Here is a 21303-nt window from a genome sequence, read left to right as displayed (position 1 = left end):
GGGGGTCTCTCCTTGGAAATTCAGCATTCACTGATAGCAGATATGTTGGCTGTTGTTTGGTTGTCTTTGTGCCATTATTTTGGCTTGACATAGAGGGGGATATCTTAAAGGCAGCTAAAGATGTGTTTGCATGTCATGTTTCCTCTGACATATGGTTTCAATTTGGTTAATAAGTTTCAATTTCGTTCTTGCCCTCCAGAAATGTTCCCCTTTCCAATTTGTGTCCCGGATCGTTTGCAAGCTCTTTTTGGGGCGGTGCATCACCTGTTGCTTCATCAGAATGGTTCAGGGTTTTTTATTTCAAGCCTGTTCCTGGTCCCAAAGATGGAGGGTTCGTCCAATTCGGGACCTTAGGGCTCTGATCTGCTTGTGCAGATACAAAGAAGTTCAGAACGGAGTCTATTCGTACGGTGGTGGCACCCCTTCATCGGGGACTTTTACCCCTGTCGGCATCAAGGTCGCGCCTCTGCTCCTCGGGGTTTTACAGTGTGTTGGCCCTGGTTCTGGCATTGCTAGGTCAGCGGGAGTTTGCTAGAATGGGCTCTCTGGACGACCTCTTCTTACGAACGGAGTCCTCTGCGACCCTGATGGGCGGCACAGGGATCACTATACTGACCCTGAAGGGTTCAGTTGGTCTCTGAATTACTGGATGTCTGCTCTAAATCCATCCAAAGAATTGGATTATTGGGGTCTGACTCCTGGATTCAGCTTTAACCAGAGTGTTCCTTCCTTTGAACAATCTCCAGAAGCTGCATGCTGTGATTCCTCTACTGCTGTCCAGCAGGTTGTTCTACCTCCAGACTTGCATCCGGGTGCTGGGTCTGATGGTATCTACCTTCAAGGTGGTTTAGTTTGCACAGTTCCATATGTGGTCCCTTCTAACTGAGTTCTTGGTAAAATGGGACAAGTGTCCGCAGTCCTTGGATATTCAGATCTGGCTGCGCCGGGCAACCAGGGGGTCCCTGGTTGGGGGATTCGTTCCTCAGCTCTTCCACAGGGCAAATCCTTTCTTCTTGGACAACGGTCACCACAGATGCCAGTCTGTCTGGGTGGGGAGGTGTCCTTGAACTGAGCTCTGCTCAGGGTTGTTGGATGCTGGAAGAGTCCAGATTACTGATCAATGTCTTGGAAGTTCTGGTGATCAAGCTGTGCCTGGATCACTGGACCGAGACAGGCTGATATGTTTCCAGTCGAGCAAAGCCACGGTGGTGGCCTATGTCAATTACCAGGGTGGAACAAAGGGTGTATTGGCAGCACTGGCAGTAGTCAACATCCTTTGGTGGGCAGAATGCTTTGTTCTGGCCCTCTCCACCATACATATGCCAGGGGTGAAAAAGCTGGCAGGTGGACTATCTTAGTCGGCAGGCATTGGACCAAAAGGAGTGGTCTCTTTACCTAGACGTGCTTCATAAAATATGTCTTTGGTGGAACTGTTGGCGTCCTGGCTCAACAGAAATATACTGAGGTTTATGGCAAGGTCACAGGATCCTCTGGGGGATGCCACATAGGCTCTGGTGGCCCAGTGGGGCCAGTATCGTCTGTTCTACACTTTTCCTCCTCTCAAGCTTCTACCGTGGCTTTTACACAGGATCAAGGCCGAAGGAATTCTAGCCCTGAACTGGCCTCTCTGGTCTTGATCCACCAACCTGGTGTGATGGGTCGCTGGTGTTCTTTGGACACTGCTTTTCGGGGAGGATCTGTTGTCCCAAGGGAGGATTCTTTCATCCTGCTTTGCTGGCTTTGACGGCGTGGCTGTTGAAAGTCAGGTGCTGAGGGATAGAGGTTTTGCCTAGGTCAGTGTTTCTGACGCTGCCGAAGGCTAGGTAGTCTACCTCTAGGAAGAGCTACCATCGTGCGTGAAAAGCGTACATTTCGTGGTATGAGTCACTTGGTGTTCATCCTCCTTTTTCTCAGTGGCTCGGGTTTTCACCTTCCTTCAACGGTAGGTTGAGCAGAAATTGGCCTTGAGTACTATCAAGGGCCAGGTGTGGACCTTGGTGGTATTCTTTCTACGGCCCCTGGCCATGCACTCCCTGGTGCGTACCTTTCTTCAAGGGGTTCGACATTTGACTCCACCGATGCGGTCTCCTATACCGCCTTGGATCTGAACTTTCAGTCCTCCAGAAGCCTCCCTTTACATATATTCGGGAGATTCCCCGCTGTCCCAGAAGGTGGCCTTTTTTGGTGGCTATCACCTCTGCTTGCAGGGTGTCTGATTTGTTGGCGTTATTTTGTTGCATCCCTTACTTGGTGGTCCACAAAGATAAGGTGGTTCTTGCCCCTGTCCATCGTTCTTTCCTAAAGTAGTCTCTAATTTCCATTTGACTGAAGACATTATGTTGCCTTCCTTGTGTCCCAGGCCTAAACATCCTAAGGAAATTGCGTTGCATGCCCTGTATGTGGTTCGGGCGATTCGGGTGAACCTGGCATCTACGAGTCTTTTCGAAAGTCAGAATCACTATTTGTGTTCCCGGATGGGCCAAGAACAGGACTGTCTGCATCTTCTGCGACCATGTCAAGACAGATCAGATAGACAGTCACTCAGACCTATTTGATCAAGGGTCAGGTTCCTCCGTTCTCTGTAACGGCGCACTTTACTCGGGCGCTTAGTGCTTCCTGGGTTTGTCGTCATCAGGCGTCAGTAACAGAGGTGTGCAAGGCGGCTACTTGGTCGTCGGTGCACACTTTCACAAAATTTTATAAAGTGGATGTATTGGCAACTGCGGATGCTTCTTTTGGCTGCAAGGTTTTGCAGGCTGCTGTTTAGGGGGCTTGTTTCCTCTTTGGGGGTTTACTGTTTTTTTTAGGTGGGCTCCAGTTGTTTGGGTTGAGCTCCTGTTATCTGGTTGGCTACGGTTTAGCCTTGGGAATTTTTTCTTGCTGTTCCCACCCCTCATGTTTGACACTGCTTTGGCAAGTCCCAATGGTCTAGATTAGAAGATCAGGAGCTGTGTCCATCAATGAACGAAAGAGAAAATGGGATTTTTGACTGACACTGCTTGTAACAAAACTGAGTACCTATTGCAGAGAGGGGGGGGAGTATACCTCCTGGGACTGCCCATAGGCGTAGTAAAGTTCTTTTTCTGCCTCGTGTCCTACTCCTGCAGGGGGCAGTATAACCCAATGGTCTAGAAGATCAGGAGCTGTGTCTGTCAATGAACATCAGATAAATGGATTTTATGGTAAGTCAAAAATTCAATTTTTATTTCTTGGCACTGTGCAACAGTGCAATGTGCTACGTTCATGTACATTGCTGTGCAATTTGGCACAGTAAGCTGCAATAAAATGTAGAAATTGTCTCTTGTGTATCTCTTATGTATCCCTGCAATGGTAGACATTTTACCATAACCAAAGTCATACTTTGGGATTTTTCTTATGCACCTTATTTTCTTAATTCCAGGGGATGACAGAAGAAGAGGAAGATAAGCTTTTAGCCTTGAAAGATTTTATGTTAAAGTCTAACAAAGCCAAGGCGAATGTAGCTGATCAGAGTCACTTGCATGAGAGTGTCGTAAAAGGGGTGATTGATTTACAAGAACTGGGCATCAGTGGAAGACATGCTGATCTTGGAAAAACAAAGATAGACACTGAAGATAAACGCAGTAAGTAAATCAGCTTACATCACATAAGCAGTCAGTGAAAGATAAAATAGGGTTTCCAATGAAGTTGAGATCCTCTTGGGAAGATTACTAGTTAGTTAGAAGTAAGAGCAGAAGAGTTTACTTTGATAAATATACTCACATTTTTTACACAGCAACAAGACAGGAGGGTAGCCATATGTTAATGGAATTTTAGTTATTAAGAAGAAGAAAGAGTAATTTAAATCCATTACATGGGTTATTTTCTAGGCAGCTGCGGAAGCTGGATACACTTAGGCCTCATTCACATGGGCAGTAAAACCTGTACCCAGAAGTGTCGTCTTACAACCACTCATCCTGTTTGACAGGCATGCGGGTGAGTGGCTTGAACGGCACATTGGCTTCCGCTGCTGTAACTCACAACCAGTGAGGCTAGAGCAGGGGGCGGGGCTGACCTGCATGCACTCTCTGTGTCTTATGGATGCAGAGAGACGGCTCCGGAGTAAGAATGCATGAGTGCTCCCACAGCAAGCATTCGGCAAGGGGGAGGGGCCCAGAGCGCTCATGGGGGATCTGAAAAGAGGAGGATTGGGGCTGCTCTGTACAAAACTGCTGCACAGAGCAAGTATGACATGACATGTTTATTTTTATTTTTTGTTAACCACTTCCCGACCGCCCGCCGCCTTTTTACTGCGGCAGTGCGGCCCTCCTGCGCAAACCGACGTAGACCAACGTTGTAAAAGCAGAATCCGGTGTTCAGTGGACTGGAGAACCAGCCATGAAACCACCAAAATAATGGGACTTTATAGGTGTATGGTTGTGGCACAGACAGAGCAAACAAAATTGAATTAAAAATATTGAATTTTATTTTATATGTGAATTAAAAAGATACAAAAATTGTATCCAAAAGTTCATGGTCAAAATTCATAAAACAGAAGTTACAGTAGATATACATGTGAATACTACGTTCGTGTAAACCGAGGAGATGCAGGGGGTCACCGGGGTCCTACATGTTTCGCCATTTCAATGGCTTCGTCAGGGACCAAGTGACTTGTGACCTCTCGCAAAGGCTCTAAACACTGATAAATAGAAATATTAGTAGTATTCATTGTGCGCATATAAACGCATAGATTACAAATCAATACATTGTTATTTAAGGCATATACATACAGATAAGCATTCAAAACTTACCAACACGTAATAAACGAAAGCAAAGCAACTGTGGACTGCATAGCTGGACGTGCGTATAGACTGGTGCCGGACCCTCCCCCAGGTCCTAGAATGGACGCGGGGTAGTGAGTGCCTTGATAGGCCAACCAATGCTGGACCGGGCTGGGACACAACAATCGGCTAATTTATCAATTGCAGCAGAGCAGGATAAAAGATTCCAGCCTCTGAAAGGGGAAAGGGATAGGTTGCAAACTAGTTAGAAGTTATATTGGGTCAAGCATATTATACCTTAAGCCACATAGGCAGAGGGTAATGAATATTCCACGAAGAAAGAGGGAATTTGGGGGCCCACAGAGGAAAACCACAAGGCAGAGAACCAGAAGTCCCAAAATAGGTATAAGAACCAGAAAGAGGACCTTGTGCAGCAACAAGTGCATGCTAGGAAAAGACAGGAGAAAACGTGATGGGCTGAAAAATGAAAGAGGGAAGAAAACAGGGGGTGTGTGGGTAGTCCCCAATTAATAGTGGGGACGCCATAAGAGAGGAACAACAAGTGAAGGAAGGTAGTGAAATGGAGAGTGCAAATAAATGATGGTAGCAGCGTATGAGGGATATATATCTCCAATGAACACCTGAGTGACAGTGATTGATAGCCTGAGGGAGATTGCCAGGTGATCAAGCATGCAAAGTAAAACACAGTGAGACCTAGGTACCGAGGAGGAAGGGCCCGTGAATGGGACTGTGTAGTGGGGATGAATGAGAAGGGGTGGTGGATACAAAGAGTACTCCCGCCAGCAGGCAGAACTTACCCGGAAGCCAGATCAAAATTGCACCCGTCCCGCGCACCGCAGCGTCAGGTAGTGATGACCTGATCATACTGCGCCGCCGTAGGTCCTTATATAGTCCGGTCCCACAGGAAGTGACACGGCCATAACCGACCTTTATAGGTCATTTCCGGTGCGGGCGCCAACTAGTGGTCGGACAAGCGCACACCGCGCATGCGCGGGGAGCGCCGATGTCCGGCCAAAACATCCGTCCCTCGGAAGGGCGGATGCGGGAGCCTCAGGGGGAGGAGCGGATGACTCCGCTGATACACCCCCCTAGCCCCCGGCTTGGCGCCCGAGCACTGGCCGAGGGCCAAAGGGCACACAACAGGTACCGGCAAACCAAATAGGCACGTTACAGTCAAAATGCAGTAGGCAGTTTTACATCAGAAAAGGAAGGAATATAACAATTCACTAAGCAATAAATGACTTCCAATTTTCAGCACCCTAGACATATCCCTGAGAAGGGGGGGCTGTGTCAGGGTGCCAACAATGCACATATAGTTATATCAAAAACATCCAATGCAATAATCGCAAAAGGACAGCGACTGAGAATAAATTGAGAAAGTAGCAGAAAATGAAAGGAAAAGAAAGGAAACAAAAAAGAAATGGAAAAGGTAAAGGAAAAAAGGAAAAGCTGGAGGGTCAAAGAGGGGACCTATAACGGGGCCCAATGCAACCGTCCTATTCCAGAAAGGGTTTGTAGGATATGGCGGTATTTAAACCGGGGGATTTAGTGGCCTGAAGCCTATAAATCCACTTAACTTCATTTTTAAGTATATTGTTATCAAAATTACCACCCCATGGGTTATGTTTGATTACTTCCAATACGGAGAAAAGTATAGTGTGAGGATCAAACTTGTGGTGTATGCCGACGTGCTTACAGATGGGGGTGTACATCAGGCCCGTATCGATGTAATACAGGTGGTCGTGTATACGCCGGGCAAAGGGCCTTTTCGTCTTGCCGACGTAAAAGGCCCCACATATACAGGTAGCCAGATATACAACCCCCTCCGTAGAGCACGTGGCATAGAACCTAGGCTTGAGTGTACCCCCCCGGGGTAGAGGCAAAAGGTAACCCTCTCTGACCCAGGGGCACTCATCACAGTTACCACAGCGGAAGGTTCCAAAACCCCCCTCCACTGGAACTGAATAGTGACTATGCACTAATCTATCCCTGAGGGAGCCCGCCTTACGGTAGACCACCTCAGGGTAGGGTTTGACATATTTTGAGATGATGATATTTGGTGGTTTCATGGCTGGTTCTCCAGTCCACTGAACACCGGATTCTGCTTTTACATGTTCATACCAGGGATGTGGTGGTTTTGGTTGGCCTTAGGTGTAACTCTGTCAGTCACCCATTTCCATTTTTTGTCTGCACGTAGACCAACGTTGGTCGCGCGCCTGCAGCTAGGGGGTGAGCGCAGCGGGGAAGCCGATGCACAGGGCAGGTGGCTCCTATTGCCGCCTGACACCCGCGATCGCTCTCCGCTGCGAGAGAAGAACGGTCAGCTGTTGTAAACACAGCTGACTGTTCTTCTCCCTGGAATGATCACAGAGCCCCTGTGATCCTTCTATATAGGATCACAGGTCTTTATGATCATTTCACAAGCCACGCCCCCACAGTTAGAATCACTCCCCTAGGCTCACATTTAACCCCTTGATCACCCACAATGTTAACCCCTTCCCTGCCAGTGTCATTATTACAGTAACTGCATATTTTTAGCACTGATTACTGTAGTAATGTCACTGGTCCCCCCAAAAGTGTCAAAAATGTCAGTCAGTGGTCCGATCTGTCCGCCGCAATGTCGCAGTCCCGCAAAAAATCGCAGATCGCCGCCATTACTTGTAAAAAAAAAATAAAAATATGACATAAATCTTTCCCGTAGTTAGTAGACGCAATAACTTGTGCGCAAACCAATTAAAATATGCTTATTGCAATTTTTTTTTTACCAAAAATATGTAGCAGAAAAAAATTGACCTAAAATGTTAAAAAAATTAGATTTTTAAATTATTTTTTTTGAGAATGTTTTATAGCAGAAAGTGAAAAATATTCTTTTTCCAGAATTGTCACTCTTTTTTTGTTTATAGCCCAAAAAATAAAAAATTGCACAGGTGATCAAATACCACTAAAAGAAAGTTCTATTTGTGGGAAAAAAGGACATCAATTTTATTTGGGTATAGCGTCGCACGACCGCGCAATTGTCTGTTAAAGTAAAGCAGTCCCGAATCGCAAAATATGGCCTGGTCATTGAGGGGGAAAATCTTCCGGTCCAGAAATGGTTAAAAAAAAAAAATTCCTTTACCATAACTTTAAATATATGCTCAAATATTATCTCTGAGCTCAAAAACCCTGATTTAAATACAGTATATTCAGTTGCCACCAAGGATATAAAGCCAATTTGTGTTCACCAAATACCATTGCTAATCCACTTATTCTGTAAAAATAGCAGTGATTTCATACCTGTACTGTATATAGTTGGTGCAGAGAACAGTGCTAAATGAAGGACCCAGGAGGTCCACCTACCACATGCTTGTAGATACAGTAGGGGAGGGCGGATGCAAGACCAGTCACCCTGCACAAGGAGAGAAAGCAGAAGTCATCAGTATTTATTACAGGAAGCCTATACACAGAGGCCCAGTTTTACACTGGATTACTGGAAGGATAATATTAAGCATGACAAGATTCAGGTAATAATACACATACCTATTGTATTGGGAAATATTTCCTTATTCCAGAGTTTAGCGTTAAATAATACCTTAGTTTATCTGTTTAAATTAGCATCATGTTATTTGCCACAGCAGAACTCCAACTGGAGAAGGGACAGCAGCCCTGTAAGACTATCAGGCTCTCTTCTGCATATTATTTTGGACGATCTTTGACCAAGCTGTATTTCTTTAACTGCAGTGCAGAAAAGTGAAGTCAAAGAAGTGACCATGTTGTCAGAGATCCCTGAATTGAATTACTCTTTTAAGCAGGTAGTCCAGTTTGGGTTTCAAATGTGAGTGTACATAATTGGTGCCATTCTGCTTTAAAATGACATTTAGGCTACGTTCACATGTGGGCGCAGCGGATCACGGGCAGCATCACCGCGATTCTGCCCGCGATCCGGAAATCATTGCAAATCGCGGGATGCCTGTGAGATGCCCGTGATTTGCAATGGCAACCCAAAAGCTGTGCGATGTTGCTGCGATTTCCGCCTGCCGAATCGCGGTAACATTGTGCAAACAGAATCGCGGGACGCATGACGCCCAAAAAAGGTACAAGAGCTTCTTTTGTGCATCATGCGTCCCGCGATTCTGTTTGCGCGACGTTACTGCGATTCGGCAGTGGGAAATTGCGGCAACATCGCACAGCGTTTGGGGTGCCATTGCAAATGACGGGCATCACACAGGCATCCTGCGATTTGCAATGATTTCCGGATCGCCGGCAGAATCGTGGTGATTCTGCCCGTGATCCCCTGTGCCCACATGTGAACGTAGCCTTGCTTATTTGGTAATGTTTCTCAGGAAATTATTATTTGTTGAGGCCACTAAAAAAGCAACCAAATTCTTACTTTTCATTTAACTAGTGCATTGTGATACTTACTGCGATGTTACTTATTGTGTTCTGTCTGTAGCTCGAAAGCATGTGAAGCAAGATTCCAATGTGAATGAAGAATGGAAGAGTATGTTTGGTGCCATGGAGCCAGCAAACATGGGTCAGGCTATAACACGAACTCTGCCTCCAGCTGAGCAGGAAACCCAAAGACCTCTTCGCTCAGAATCTTCTGCAGCAATTAATGCTCCATTGTCTTCCTCTCCGCAGGTAGTGAATATAAGATCTTTTGTTACCAGAATATAAAAATCTGTACCAAATAGGCCATCAAATATAATTAACAGACTAGTTTATGGAAACCTTTTTTAATAACATTCACATATTAGTATGTTAGCAGGTACCTGTTTTTGACAGGTACGATCTGAGTAGAAATTCTCCTCCCAGGTCCCAGAAGACTGCGGGACCATTCAAAAGTGGGCACCTGACTGTGAAGCCGCAAGCTGTCACAGCCGGGTGACCACAGTTGAGATGCTGGGGACAGAAGACAGATGGAACAAATAGCTCAGGTGAGCACAACGCTGGAACCTGGGATGGGTGAGTGACTGTTTATTAAAAGTCAGCAGCTACACTTTTTGTAGCTGCTGACATCTAATAAACACATATATGTGTTTAATATACACATTGTGCATACAGTTCGCAAGGGCCTCATCGCAACACCCCTTACCTTCCACAATAAAAAATCAAATGCAATTGCAAACCTTAGATGTAACAGAGTGATTATCCCTCTGGTTAGGCTGTGCTAATGTGTTACAGCTTTGCTTGGGAATACTGTACATGCATTGGGCCTTCAAAAAATAATATCCATCTCTGGAGATGCCCTGAAGCAACCATTTACAGTCCACCAACTCCGAAAACTCTATTGCTCTGTGTCTGAGGTCTGTATACACATTTACTGTTTTTATGAGAAAGGCAAGGATTTTGGGATGCAGGATTTTATATGGAACCACACTTACCCTTTACAGTGAGTCTGGTATAGTGGAGATGTTTTTAACTGCATAACTTCTTGTCCAGCACTCCCACAGAAAAAAAGTTGTTTGATCTCACTTTTTTTGCATTCCGTGGCCTTCTATAACGGCCAATTTTACACAAGAGACTGCATAGATTTTTTTTAATGTTATACTTTAATTAGAGTTAAAGGATAAGTTCACCTTTTCACAAAAAATAATAAATGTACATGTGCAGGTAAAAAAATGTGCATTTATTATTTATTGATGCAGGAGCCTGTAAAGCATCGCACCAGCGATCAGTAGATCTGTCAACGTATCGACTTGCTGGTACCTTGTATAAGAAAGCCCATACATGCTGACAGGAAGAATGAATGAATGAACTACCACGGCGCTATCACAGGGGAGGCCAGTGTATTCATTGCATGTTACACCCTGAATATGGGTGTAACATGTTATAAAAGGTGAACTTATTCTTTAACCACTTAAGCCCTGGAAGATTTTACCCCCTTCCTGACCAGGCCATATTTTGCGATTCGGCACTGCGTGACTTTAACAGACAATTGCGCGAACATGCAACGCTGTACCTAAACGAATTTGACGTCCTTTTTTTCCCACAAACAGAGCTTTCTTTTGGTGGTATTTGATCACCTGTGCAATTTTTGATCATGCGCTATAAACAAAAAAATGACAATATTTTTCACATTTTTTTATATGAAATTCCCCCCCAAAAAAATGTAAAAATTAAAAATTTTTAACATTTTCGGCCAATTTGTTTTATGCTACATATGTTTGGTAAAAAAAATCGCAAAAATCTTATTTTGATAGGTTTGCGCAAAAGTTATCGCGTTTACTAACAAAGGGAAAGATTTTTGTTGTTTTTTTTTAATGCGTAATGGCGGCAATCTGCGATTTTTTTTTTGCGGTACTGCGACATTGCGGCGGACAGATCGGACCCTTGACTGACATTTTTGACACTTTTGGGGTTACCAGTGACATTACTACAGTAATCAGTGCTATACATATGCACTGTTACTGTAAAAATGACACTGGCAGGGAAGGGGTTAACTTTATTGAGAGGGAGGGGCTATGTGTGTCCCTAGGGGCGTGATTCTAACTGTGATTGGCTGTGGCTTGAGGTGTAGGAACAGTGATCAATGGTCCTACATAGTAGAACCGTATGATCACTATTCCTACACAGGGGAGAATGACAGGCGGCTTGTTTACATTAGCCACCGGCCTTTCTCCCTCTCCACCGACGATCGCGAGTGACCGGTGGACGATCGGGTCCGCCAGTCACACGCGCGGGGAGGGAGTCTGTGACCGCGCGGGAGCGCGCCTCCGGAGGCGCGCGCTCGCTCCTGAGACCCTCACAGGCTAGCGACGTAGTACTACGTCGCTTTGCCTGTGAGGGGCTGACCGCCGCAGTAAATAGTCGTGCGGCGGTCGGCAAGCTGTTAAAGGATTGTTTTTCCTGCATTAATCAAGATAGATAGTAGCGCTGTTGCAGTGTTGAAGTCAAAAATGGTGCTTCATCAAGAATTATAGAGTTTCCTTCCTTTTTTAATAGTACGCCTTAATTAGCTGGCATTCCACATTAGAAATGTTCAAAATAATGGATTTCTAGAAACCTACCAAATATGTCACAATTTGTACATTCTTCATCAGTCGTCAGAAGGAACAGGAATCCAGTCAAGGCGTCCCACCTTGCAGATCTACACAAGCACATCTCAACCGTCAGCTTTCCAGATCCGAATGACCACTTGTAAAATTGAACTTCAACAGCTGATCCAGCAGAAGCGGGAGCAGTGCAATGCTGAGAGATTAGCCAAGTACATGATGGAAAGTGCTGAGTGGGAGAGTAAACCACCACCAACAGGTATGTAGAGACTGAGAACACACCAGGTATACAGTGGGAAGGTAGATGCTGGATCTATGCTAATCTATCTAAGCCAAAATATTTTTTTTTCAGTTTTGGATAAAGATTTAGGGGTTAAACCTGTCAGGTTCTTTTTGTTAACCAAAATATGTCCAGAACTCACAAGACTTAAAAGTATTACTAAACCCACAACAGTAAAATCAGTCTGTATATGCAGTAAAGCATGCTTGTTCTACTCACTGTGGAACCTAAGGGGTTAATCCTCTGCATTGTGTAAAAAGGCTATTTGATCCTGTCTCTTCTGATCCTCCCCTTCTTCCACTGTCCCCAATCTGTCTCCTGATAAGACATAGCCTTTGGAGTCACTCTGCACATGCTCAGTTTGGTGTGTTTTGCTAGAGAGTTTTTTTCTTTTCTTGGGAGGACGCATGTGATCGGCAAAGGGCCAATCGGCACTGTCCAGACAGAGGGTCAGGGGTCCTGCAGCCTCATAGGACAGTCAGAGTAGAATGAAAACTCCTCATACAAGCTTTAACCAGACACTGATAGAAGTCACAAGACTGCTATATACTGCTGATGGGAAAAGGTATTTAGCAGTTTATATTAAAATAATTGCATTTCCATGTTCTGTGTACTATGGGAGATCAGATATAGTAAATGCAGGCTCCTGGGTTTAGTAACGCTTTAATAAACAGGCTGCTGTAATAACTATTGGCTGGCATCATATACCTTGGAATTAGTGCAAACTACTTTAAAGCGGAGTTCCGGGCACAGATCTCATTTTTTGCTGAACATACCCCCGGGACAGTCAGGGCTAGCACATTCCACAATGGCTAGCCTCTGATCTGTCCCGGTTCGCACTTACCTGCAAGAAGAAATACTTACTTTGAAAATTTCTTCCACAGCGTTTCCATCTCTCTTGTGGGCAGCTGAAGCCGGCGCGGTCCTCTTCGGTGTCTTCTTCCGCATCTTCTTCTCCCAGAATGCGCCGCACCGGCCCCTCTCGTCACTTCCGGTGCGGCGCCGCATTCCTAAACAGCTTCTGGGCATGCCCAGAAGCTGTTTAGCAGGGGAATGCGGCGTCGCCCGGAAGTGACGTGCGGGGCCGGTGCCGTCGCATTGATTCCTGGGAGCGATGACGTTCAGCTCCCAGGAATCATCGCGAGGCAGGAAGTGACGGGGTGAGCCGCGGCGCTGGAGGAGGAAGTACCCTGAGGTGAGTATTTACGATCTTCGATTACAAGGTGAGTGTACAAAAAAAAAAAAAATAACTATCCAATTCCTTTTCAGGTTATGTGTAGCTAGCGGAGGGGCACAAAAAAAAATACCGATTTTGTGCCCGGAACTCCGCTTTAAATATCATATGATAGCTTAATGTTTAAAGCTATGCAAGAACCCTTCATCAGGCCCACAAATTATTAATACATTAATTAATTACTAATTATTACTAATTATTAATTCATAAATTATTAAAGCTATAGTTAAGCCCGCTTTGTGATTTTTACCTACAGGTAAGCCTAAAGACTTACCTGTAGGTAAAAATGAATATCTCCTAAACGTGCAACGTTTAGTAGATATTAACCCTGAAAGCAGCCGGTGACGTCACCGCCGCATGTGCTCTGAAGGTCTGGCATACCTTGCCGGAACTTCTGAGCTTCATGCGGAAACCGAGGGGCTCCAGTGTGCATGTGCAGAAATGACGTCACTGCGGCTCTGGCCAATCATCAGCCGGAGCGTGCGAACCTAGAGGAAAGACCAGAGGGGAAAATGTCAGCCCTCTCAGCGGTGACAGCATGCCACTGGAGGGCTTCCATCTAAGGTAAGTATTTTAAAATGTGCTAGTATGCGATGCATAATAATGCATTTATGCAATTGCGTTACAAGTGTTTTTTTTTGTTTGATTTTTTTTTTTTAACCAGCCGTGGTTTACAACCGCTTTAACAGGAATGTTCACTAGTGTTTGGGTACTGAGAAAAATAGTATTATGTGTTTGTTTTCTTCTCAGGGTGGCATCCTAAAGGCTTGTTGGTGGCACACTTACATGAACACAAGGGGCCAGTAAACAGAATTCGGGTCTCTGATGAACATTCCATTTTTGCCACTTGCTCAAATGATGGAACAGTAAAAATCTGGAACAGTCAGAAGATGGAGGGAAAAACCACAACCACAAGGTATAATTAATCAGCTGACTCCTCTATTTAAGGAATATAGCATGTTTACTTCTTACAGCGTGTATGAACAAAGTGTGAATGCTTTATCTGAACTGCTGAAACTGGCCAGATCAATCAGTACTCCTCTTATGATCTATATTTCTGTAATCCCCTCTACTCTATAAATAATTCCTCTTCTGTGTAAATTCTGCACTTTGCATGAATGTACAGGACAGATTGCAGCAGATAAACAGGTACAATTTATGTAGGAGGATTTGTTTCATCTCTGTGTATCATCTGAGGCTAGTCACTTCACTCGGTATATGTCAGGGTTTACAACCACTTTAAGCCTAGGTTCACACTAGTGCTGCTGCATGATGAATTTTTCATTGTGTTTTTTTTGTGCAACCTTGTGTAGCTTTGATGTGTTTTTTTGGCGAAGTAGAATGGATTTACACACAAAACTCTGCCAAAGACTAAAAGTGTGTATCCATGAGTTTTGCATGCATTTTGGTGCTTTTCTATTGAAGTCTATGGGGCAAAAAATGTGCCGCACTGCCCCAAATGAAGCATCTGCACCTTTTCAGAAAAAGCACTGCATTGATGTAAATGGGCATCATAGAAAATAATTTAATTTCCATTGTCGTTAATCTGCGTTGTTGGGTCTGGTGTCTCATCTTCCTCTTGACAATACACCACAGATTCTCTATGGGGTTTAGGTCAGGTGAGTTTGCTGGCCAATCAAGCACAGTAATACCATGATCATTAAACCAATTATTGGTACTTTTGGCAGTGTGGGCAGGTGCCAAATCCTGCTGGAAAATGAAATCAGCATCTCCATAAAGCTGGTCAGCAGGGGGAAGCATGAAGTGCCCTAGAATCTCCTGCTGGAGGGCTGCGCTGACTTTGAACTTGATACAACACAGTGTACCAAAACCAGCAGATGACATGGCTTCCCAAATCATCACGGACTGTGGAAACTTCTCATTGGACCTCATGCCACTTGGATTCTGTGCCTCTCCACTCCTCCTCCAGACTCTGGGACCTTAATTTCCAAATGTCTGCAAACACACCTGACCTAAACACCAATAGAGAATATGTGGGGTATTGTCAAGAGGAAGATGAGAGACACCAGACCCAACAATGCAGATGAGCTGAAGACCACTATCAAAGCAACCTGGGCTTCCATAACACTTCAGCAGTGCACAGGCTGATCGCTTCCATGCCACGCCACATTGATGTAGTAATTCATGCAAAAGGAGCCTCGACCAAGTATTGAGGGCATACTATACTGTACATGGACATACTTTTCAGTACGCCAACATTTCTGTATTAATAATCCTTTTTTTTATTTGTCTTATGTAATATTCTTATTTTCTGAGACACTGAATTTGGGGTTTTCACTAGCTGTAAGCTATAATCATCAAAATTAAAAGAAAGAAATGCTTGAAATAGATCACTCTGTGTGTAACACATTATATAAAATATGAGTTTCACTTTTTGATTTGAACTACAGAAATAAATTAACTTTTTGATGATATTCTAATTTTATGAGATGCCCCTGTATATATTAGTAAATGCTGCGGTGAAATGGTTTAAACAAAGCAAATAGCAATCTTGCATGCTTTATAGTGGTATTATTTTTGCATCCAGGAATTGTGTTCTTTTGTGTTGCTCATGACTGCTGACCTGGCTGTTATGAAGTTTGAATTTCCTATTTTCTGACTTAGGTCAATATTGACTTATTCTCGCATCGGTGGGCATGTCAAGACACTGACATTTTGCCAGGGATCGCATTACTTAGCTGTGGCATCTGATAATGGCAATATTCAACTTCTTGGGATTGAAACCTCGAAACCACCCAAGTCTCCAAAAATTCATCCACTGCAAAGCCGGTATGAATGTTTTAGAATTGATTATAGGTCATCCTCCTATGTGTTACAAATGATTTACACTTATAAAGAAGGAAATTGGGTAAATGCAGTATACTAAGAAATACCCTGCTTAGCAAATCCTCCAACTTTGACACTTAATGAATGCTATGGTATACTATACTGTTAAAGTATATCTGAATTTTTCGTTTAGTTTTGGATTGGATGGATTATAAAATGGTTAAAACCATCACTGTTTTTTTTTTTTTCTTCTTGCCATCCATGTTAGCCGGTTGCCGACCGCCGCAAATACATATACTGCGGCGGTCAGCCCCGGCCAGGCAAATTGACGTACCGGTATGTCACTTGCCTGTCACTAGTTTGTGAGCCAATAGCCCCGGCTCGTTCCCTAGGCAGTCCGTGCATGTGACCGGCGGACCCGATGTCCGCCGGTCACTCGGCGATCGTCGGTGGAGAGGGAGAAAGGCAGGCGGCTAATGTAAACAAGCCGCCTGTCATTCTCCCCTGTGTAGGAATAGTGATCATACGGTTCTACTATGTAGGACCGTTGATCACTGTTCCTACACCAGTAGCCATGTCCAATCACAGTTAGAAGCACGCCCCTAGGGACACACTTAACCCCTCCTTCCCCAATAAAGTTAACCCCTTCCCTGCCAGTGTCATTTTGCAGTAACAGTGCATATATATATAGCACTGATTACTGTAGTAATGTCACTGGTACCCCCAAAAGTGTCAAAAATGTCAGTCAAGGGTCCGATCTGTCCACCGCAATGTCGCAGTACCGCAAAGAAAATCGCAGCTCGCCGCCATTACGCGTTAAAAAAAAAAAACACCAAAAATTACAAAAATCTTTCCCTTTGTTAGTAAACGCGATAACGTTTGCGCAAACCAATCAAAATACGCTTTTTGCAATTTTTTTTTACCAAACATATGTAGCATAAAACAAATTGGCCTAAAATGTTAAAAAATTTTGATTTTTACATTTTTTTTGGGGAATTTCATATACAAAAATGTGAAAAATATTGTTATTTTTGCAAAATTTACGCTCTTTTTTTGTTTATAAAAAAAAGTAAAAATCGCACAGGTGATCAAATACCACCAAAAGAAAGCTCTGTTTGTGGGAAAAAAAGGACGTCAAATTTGTTTAGGTACAGCATCACACGACCGCGCAATTGTCCGTTAAAGTCACGCAGTGCCGAATCGCAAAAAATAACCCTGGTCAGGAAGGGGGTAAAATCTTCTGGGGCTTAAGTGGTTAAAATTAGAAGATTTCCCTTCATCCCGTTCCTATGGATAAAAAGTGGAACTTCCGTTTTAAGTACACCTAACCCCCCTGACATGTCACGTTTGGCATATCATTTTTTGGGGGGGGGGGGGGGGAGCAGGTACCTAGTTTTGACAGGCGCCCCGAGCGGAAGCTCTCCTCTCCCCCTCCCTTCCTGCTATCTTTTGGGACACGTCAGAGGTCTTAGAACATTGCCAGCCAATCAAGACGCACAGTACGACGTGCATCCGGCTGTGAAACCGCAAGCGGTCACAGCCAGGTGCCCAACCTAGTGATGCCAGCACCGCTGGGAGCAGAGGAAGAGGATCAAGGCTTTTGGCGGCCGCATCGCTGGATCGTGGTACAGGTGAGTGTGTGTTTATTAGAAGTCAGCAGCTACAATTTTTGTAGCTGCTGACTTTTAATAAACAAAGAAAAGGCTGGAACACCACTTTAAAGTTGTTACATTACCCATGATAGTGACATTCCAGCTTTTATATTTCCACAACAGGGTTTCTTCTCTAGGGTACAGTTTATCTTATTTTACCATTCCTTCCTGTGGCCCATTGTTGTGTTTTTTTTTTTTTTTTTTAATTCATATTTTCTTTCATTGTCTAGGTCATTGGATCTACAAGAAGATGGTTGTGTGGTGGATATGCATCAGTTCAATTCAGGCTCACAGTCTGTGCTTGCCTATGCCACAGTTAATGGGTCATTGGTAGGCTGGGATCTCAGATCCAACACGAATGCCTGGACTTTAAAACATGACCTGCGCTTAGGACTCATAACTTCTTTTGCTGTAGATATCCACCAGTGCTGGCTGTGTATTGGTAAAACTACTTTTCTTTGTTTCTTTTTCAAAAAGGTTTAAAGCCTAAATCCAATCAATGTATGTTTTGGATAGCTGAGAGAAGAGTTACAATTTCTTTAGGTATTTCCTTCAGTCTGTGACCCTATAAAAAAACGATATTCCCTTATTTTCTGTCCTTGTGAAACCAGGACATGAAATGGGATGAGCAGCTGTCATTGAGACAAGAAGATGAATGGAGAAGGAGTGAACACAAGTCTTACTCATACAAAATTAGATACATACTACACTTTGCTTAAAGCAGAGCTCAACCCAAATGGGGAAACTCCAGTTGCTCGCACCCTCCCTACTCTACTGCCACACTTGGCACTTTTTGGGGGGAAGGGGGGAGCAGGTATCTGGTTTTGACAGGTACCTGCTTCCACTTCCAGGTAAGATCCCCTCTGCGATCTTCAAGTACATCCAGCCCCTCCTCTTTCCCCCCCTCTGCCTTTTGTGACACACACAGGTCCCAGAAGATGGGGGGACCAATTCAGAAAGCGCAGCGCGACTCGCGCATGCGCAGTAGGAAACCGGCTTTAAAGCCTGAAGATTTCACTGCCGGTTTCCCTTGGTAAAGATGCCAGTGCCTGCACCCAATTGAAGAATCGGATCAGGTGCCAACATTGCTGGATCCCTGGACAGGTAAGTGTCCTTAAATTAAAAGTCAGCAGCTACAGTATTTGTAGCTGCTGATTTTTTATTTTTTGGAGGAGACTGGAGCTCCTCTTTACGTGGAGTACCCACAATACTGGATAAAGTCCTTAAGTCTTTGTCACACTCAAAGGATAAGGAGTGGGGGGCTTTACACAGGCACATTTGGGGTTTCAAAAAGAAGAAAGTCTTGTTAGTTTTTCATAACATAAATAGTTTGTGCATACTGTAAAAGACATTTCTCTAGCGCTCATTGACAGACGTAGTCCTCGGTGATACACCACCTTCGGGTTATGTTGCCTCCACAGGAGCAGGACTAGACAGGAAATTAAAAAGCTCTGGCCACACCCTAGGGGCAGTCCCAGAGGGTATATCCTCTCTCTCTCTGCCTCAGCAAATCAGTTATTTTCTGTCTAGTTAGGAGTAAGGACCTAGATACCTTGCTGGGATCTTAGGTCCTGGCAAGATTTTTTTCTTAAAAGATTTTTTAGACAGCTTTTTTCTCCAGTGTTCCTGTGAGATCTTCAAGCAAGAAAGCTGAACTGGGCGACGGGCTGGATGTTGAGATCCGGTGGTCACCCCAGTTCAGCCTACGAGCGCGTGCAGGCCATAGCTCCGCGCTGGGTCGGCCGCGACAAAGTCCCATTAAAGGACTGACCCCGCGAGTTAAACGTCTCGCTGAAACGCCAAAGACCATGAGTCACGGCGTCCATATCGGTCGACAGCCCTCCCGCCACGGTGGAGAGGGGTACTGTCAGGAGTTGGTGCCCGCCTGGTTCCGGTATGGTGAGTAGTATGTTCCCCCTTTTCCCCTGACGGGTCTTGTGGTGAACGCGGGCCCCTCTTTGTATGGTAAGATAGAGTCCCTCTCTATCCTATAAATGACACAGATCCTCCTACTTTGAGTGTGATTTTATGTGCAAAAAGCCAGGAGGCTTGGTTTGGGAGCTAACAATCTAATTGTATACATGTTAAAAAGATTGTAATCAGTGGCATTCTGGGAATCCTACGGTGATAAGTATAAGTTACCTACCAGTCAGAAGCCACGGACATGTAGACTGTCTTCCTAATCAGATCTCCAGCTATTAGCAGGCCTCCCGAAGGGCCATGCGGTCCGCCAGGGCCGGTACCGCCAACCACGCCAAATCCCCATGCAGAGAGAGTGTTGTGTGCCTTGCAGCACACCGCTATTCAGTACAGGCCGCCGCCATTTTTTTTGCTGGATCGCACGAGCCGCCATTTTGGCGTAGCCTCGTGTCTCCAGCATGGGGGCGGCCATGTTTGAGGTGATCCAAACACCTCGTGGAGCTAGGGGAGGCGCCGGAAGGCGTGCAGAGGGGCGGAGCCGCCTCCTTTCTTCCTGGGCAGCCAGCCAAAAGACTTCCTGTTTGTCAAGACAGCGCTGTAACCTGTTGCAGTTAAACTCTGAGCATCAAGTGGTGAGCCTGGGGGTCTATCTCTCTCTCTCTCTCGATCGATAGGGATCCCTAGCAGGTAACACTAAGGGGTTTTTTGTGGCGCTGGGGGTCTGGAAAAAAAAAAAAAAAAAGTTTTTATTTTTGAATTATATTATCCAGGAAGTGACTGGAATTATCATGGACCCTGCCACACATATTCCCCCACCTGTTTCCCTCGAGGGGGCCACGGGACCCGCCGGTGCACAGAGTGTAGAGTCATTTACAGCAATTTTGGAGTCTATGGTGGCTCGGGTGGAGGCGGCCTGTCAGGGACGGGGGTCAAGGAAACGACCCCCGCCTACCCCTATACTATCTGACACCTCTGACTCAGATTCAGAGATGGTCACTGCAGTTGCAGGTTCCTCTGCAAGGGCTGTTATCCCAGGTAAAGCCCCCTCAGACAGTGAGGAGGACGCTTCTTCTCCTGCTATAATTCAGGAAGAAGCATTGGTGGACGCACTAGTTGTGGCAGTGCGGGAAACCTTAAAACTTGAGGCTTTACCGGCAGAGGCAACTGAAACAGAGATTCCTTTTGGTACTAATAAGCCCATCAAAACGGTGTAGGTTTTTCCTGTACCCAAATGTTTCGGTAATCCGATTAAAGGAGAATGGGAGCATTCTAAACGTACCTTTACTATTTCCAAGCGTATTGCTAGATGCTATCCGTTTGCGGAATCCATCATTAAGAAATGGATGGTACCACCAGTGGTGGATCCACCTATTTCCAGGCTGAATAAAGCCACGGTTATCCCAGTGGAGGACACTTCGTCCTTTAAGGATCCGGTGGATCGAAAGATGGAAGCAGAGTCCCGCACCATCTTCTCTCTGATAGGGTCAGCATTTAGACCAGTAATTGTTATTGGTCTAGTTTCCCAGACACTTACGGAATGGGCAAAAATGGTACGCCAAGACCTTAGGGGAAAAGATATTCCCCAGGAGACATCTGATTTGATGGAACAGATTATACAAGGGCTACAGTTTATCTGTGACGCAGCCTTGGACACTACTCCCTTATTAGGGCATGCATCTATGTCAGCGGTGATCCT

General features: G+C 45.0%; 1 protein-coding gene across 1 annotated transcript in view; it reads left to right on the top strand.

Annotated features, from left to right (window-relative positions):
- The window catches only part of PIK3R4 (phosphoinositide-3-kinase regulatory subunit 4), a 107777-nt gene that overhangs the window by 58025 nt on the left and 28449 nt on the right, over positions 1–21303 (top strand). Inside the window, exons 10-15 of the mRNA XM_082258059.1 lie at positions 3401–3602; positions 9193–9380; positions 11783–11993; positions 13999–14164; positions 15874–16038; positions 17918–18129. Coding sequence (XP_082114185.1) covers positions 3401–3602; positions 9193–9380; positions 11783–11993; positions 13999–14164; positions 15874–16038; positions 17918–18129 — 1144 coding nt within the window. The remainder of the gene's footprint in view (positions 1–3400; positions 3603–9192; positions 9381–11782; positions 11994–13998; positions 14165–15873; positions 16039–17917; positions 18130–21303) is intronic.

This window comes from Pelophylax lessonae (genome assembly GCF_965119305.1).
Source record: "Pelophylax lessonae genome assembly, chromosome: 5".
Lineage (NCBI taxonomy): Eukaryota > Metazoa > Chordata > Amphibia > Anura > Ranidae > Pelophylax > Pelophylax lessonae.
Note: the sequence above shows the minus strand (reverse complement) of the source record. Positions and strands in the feature narration are given on the sequence as shown.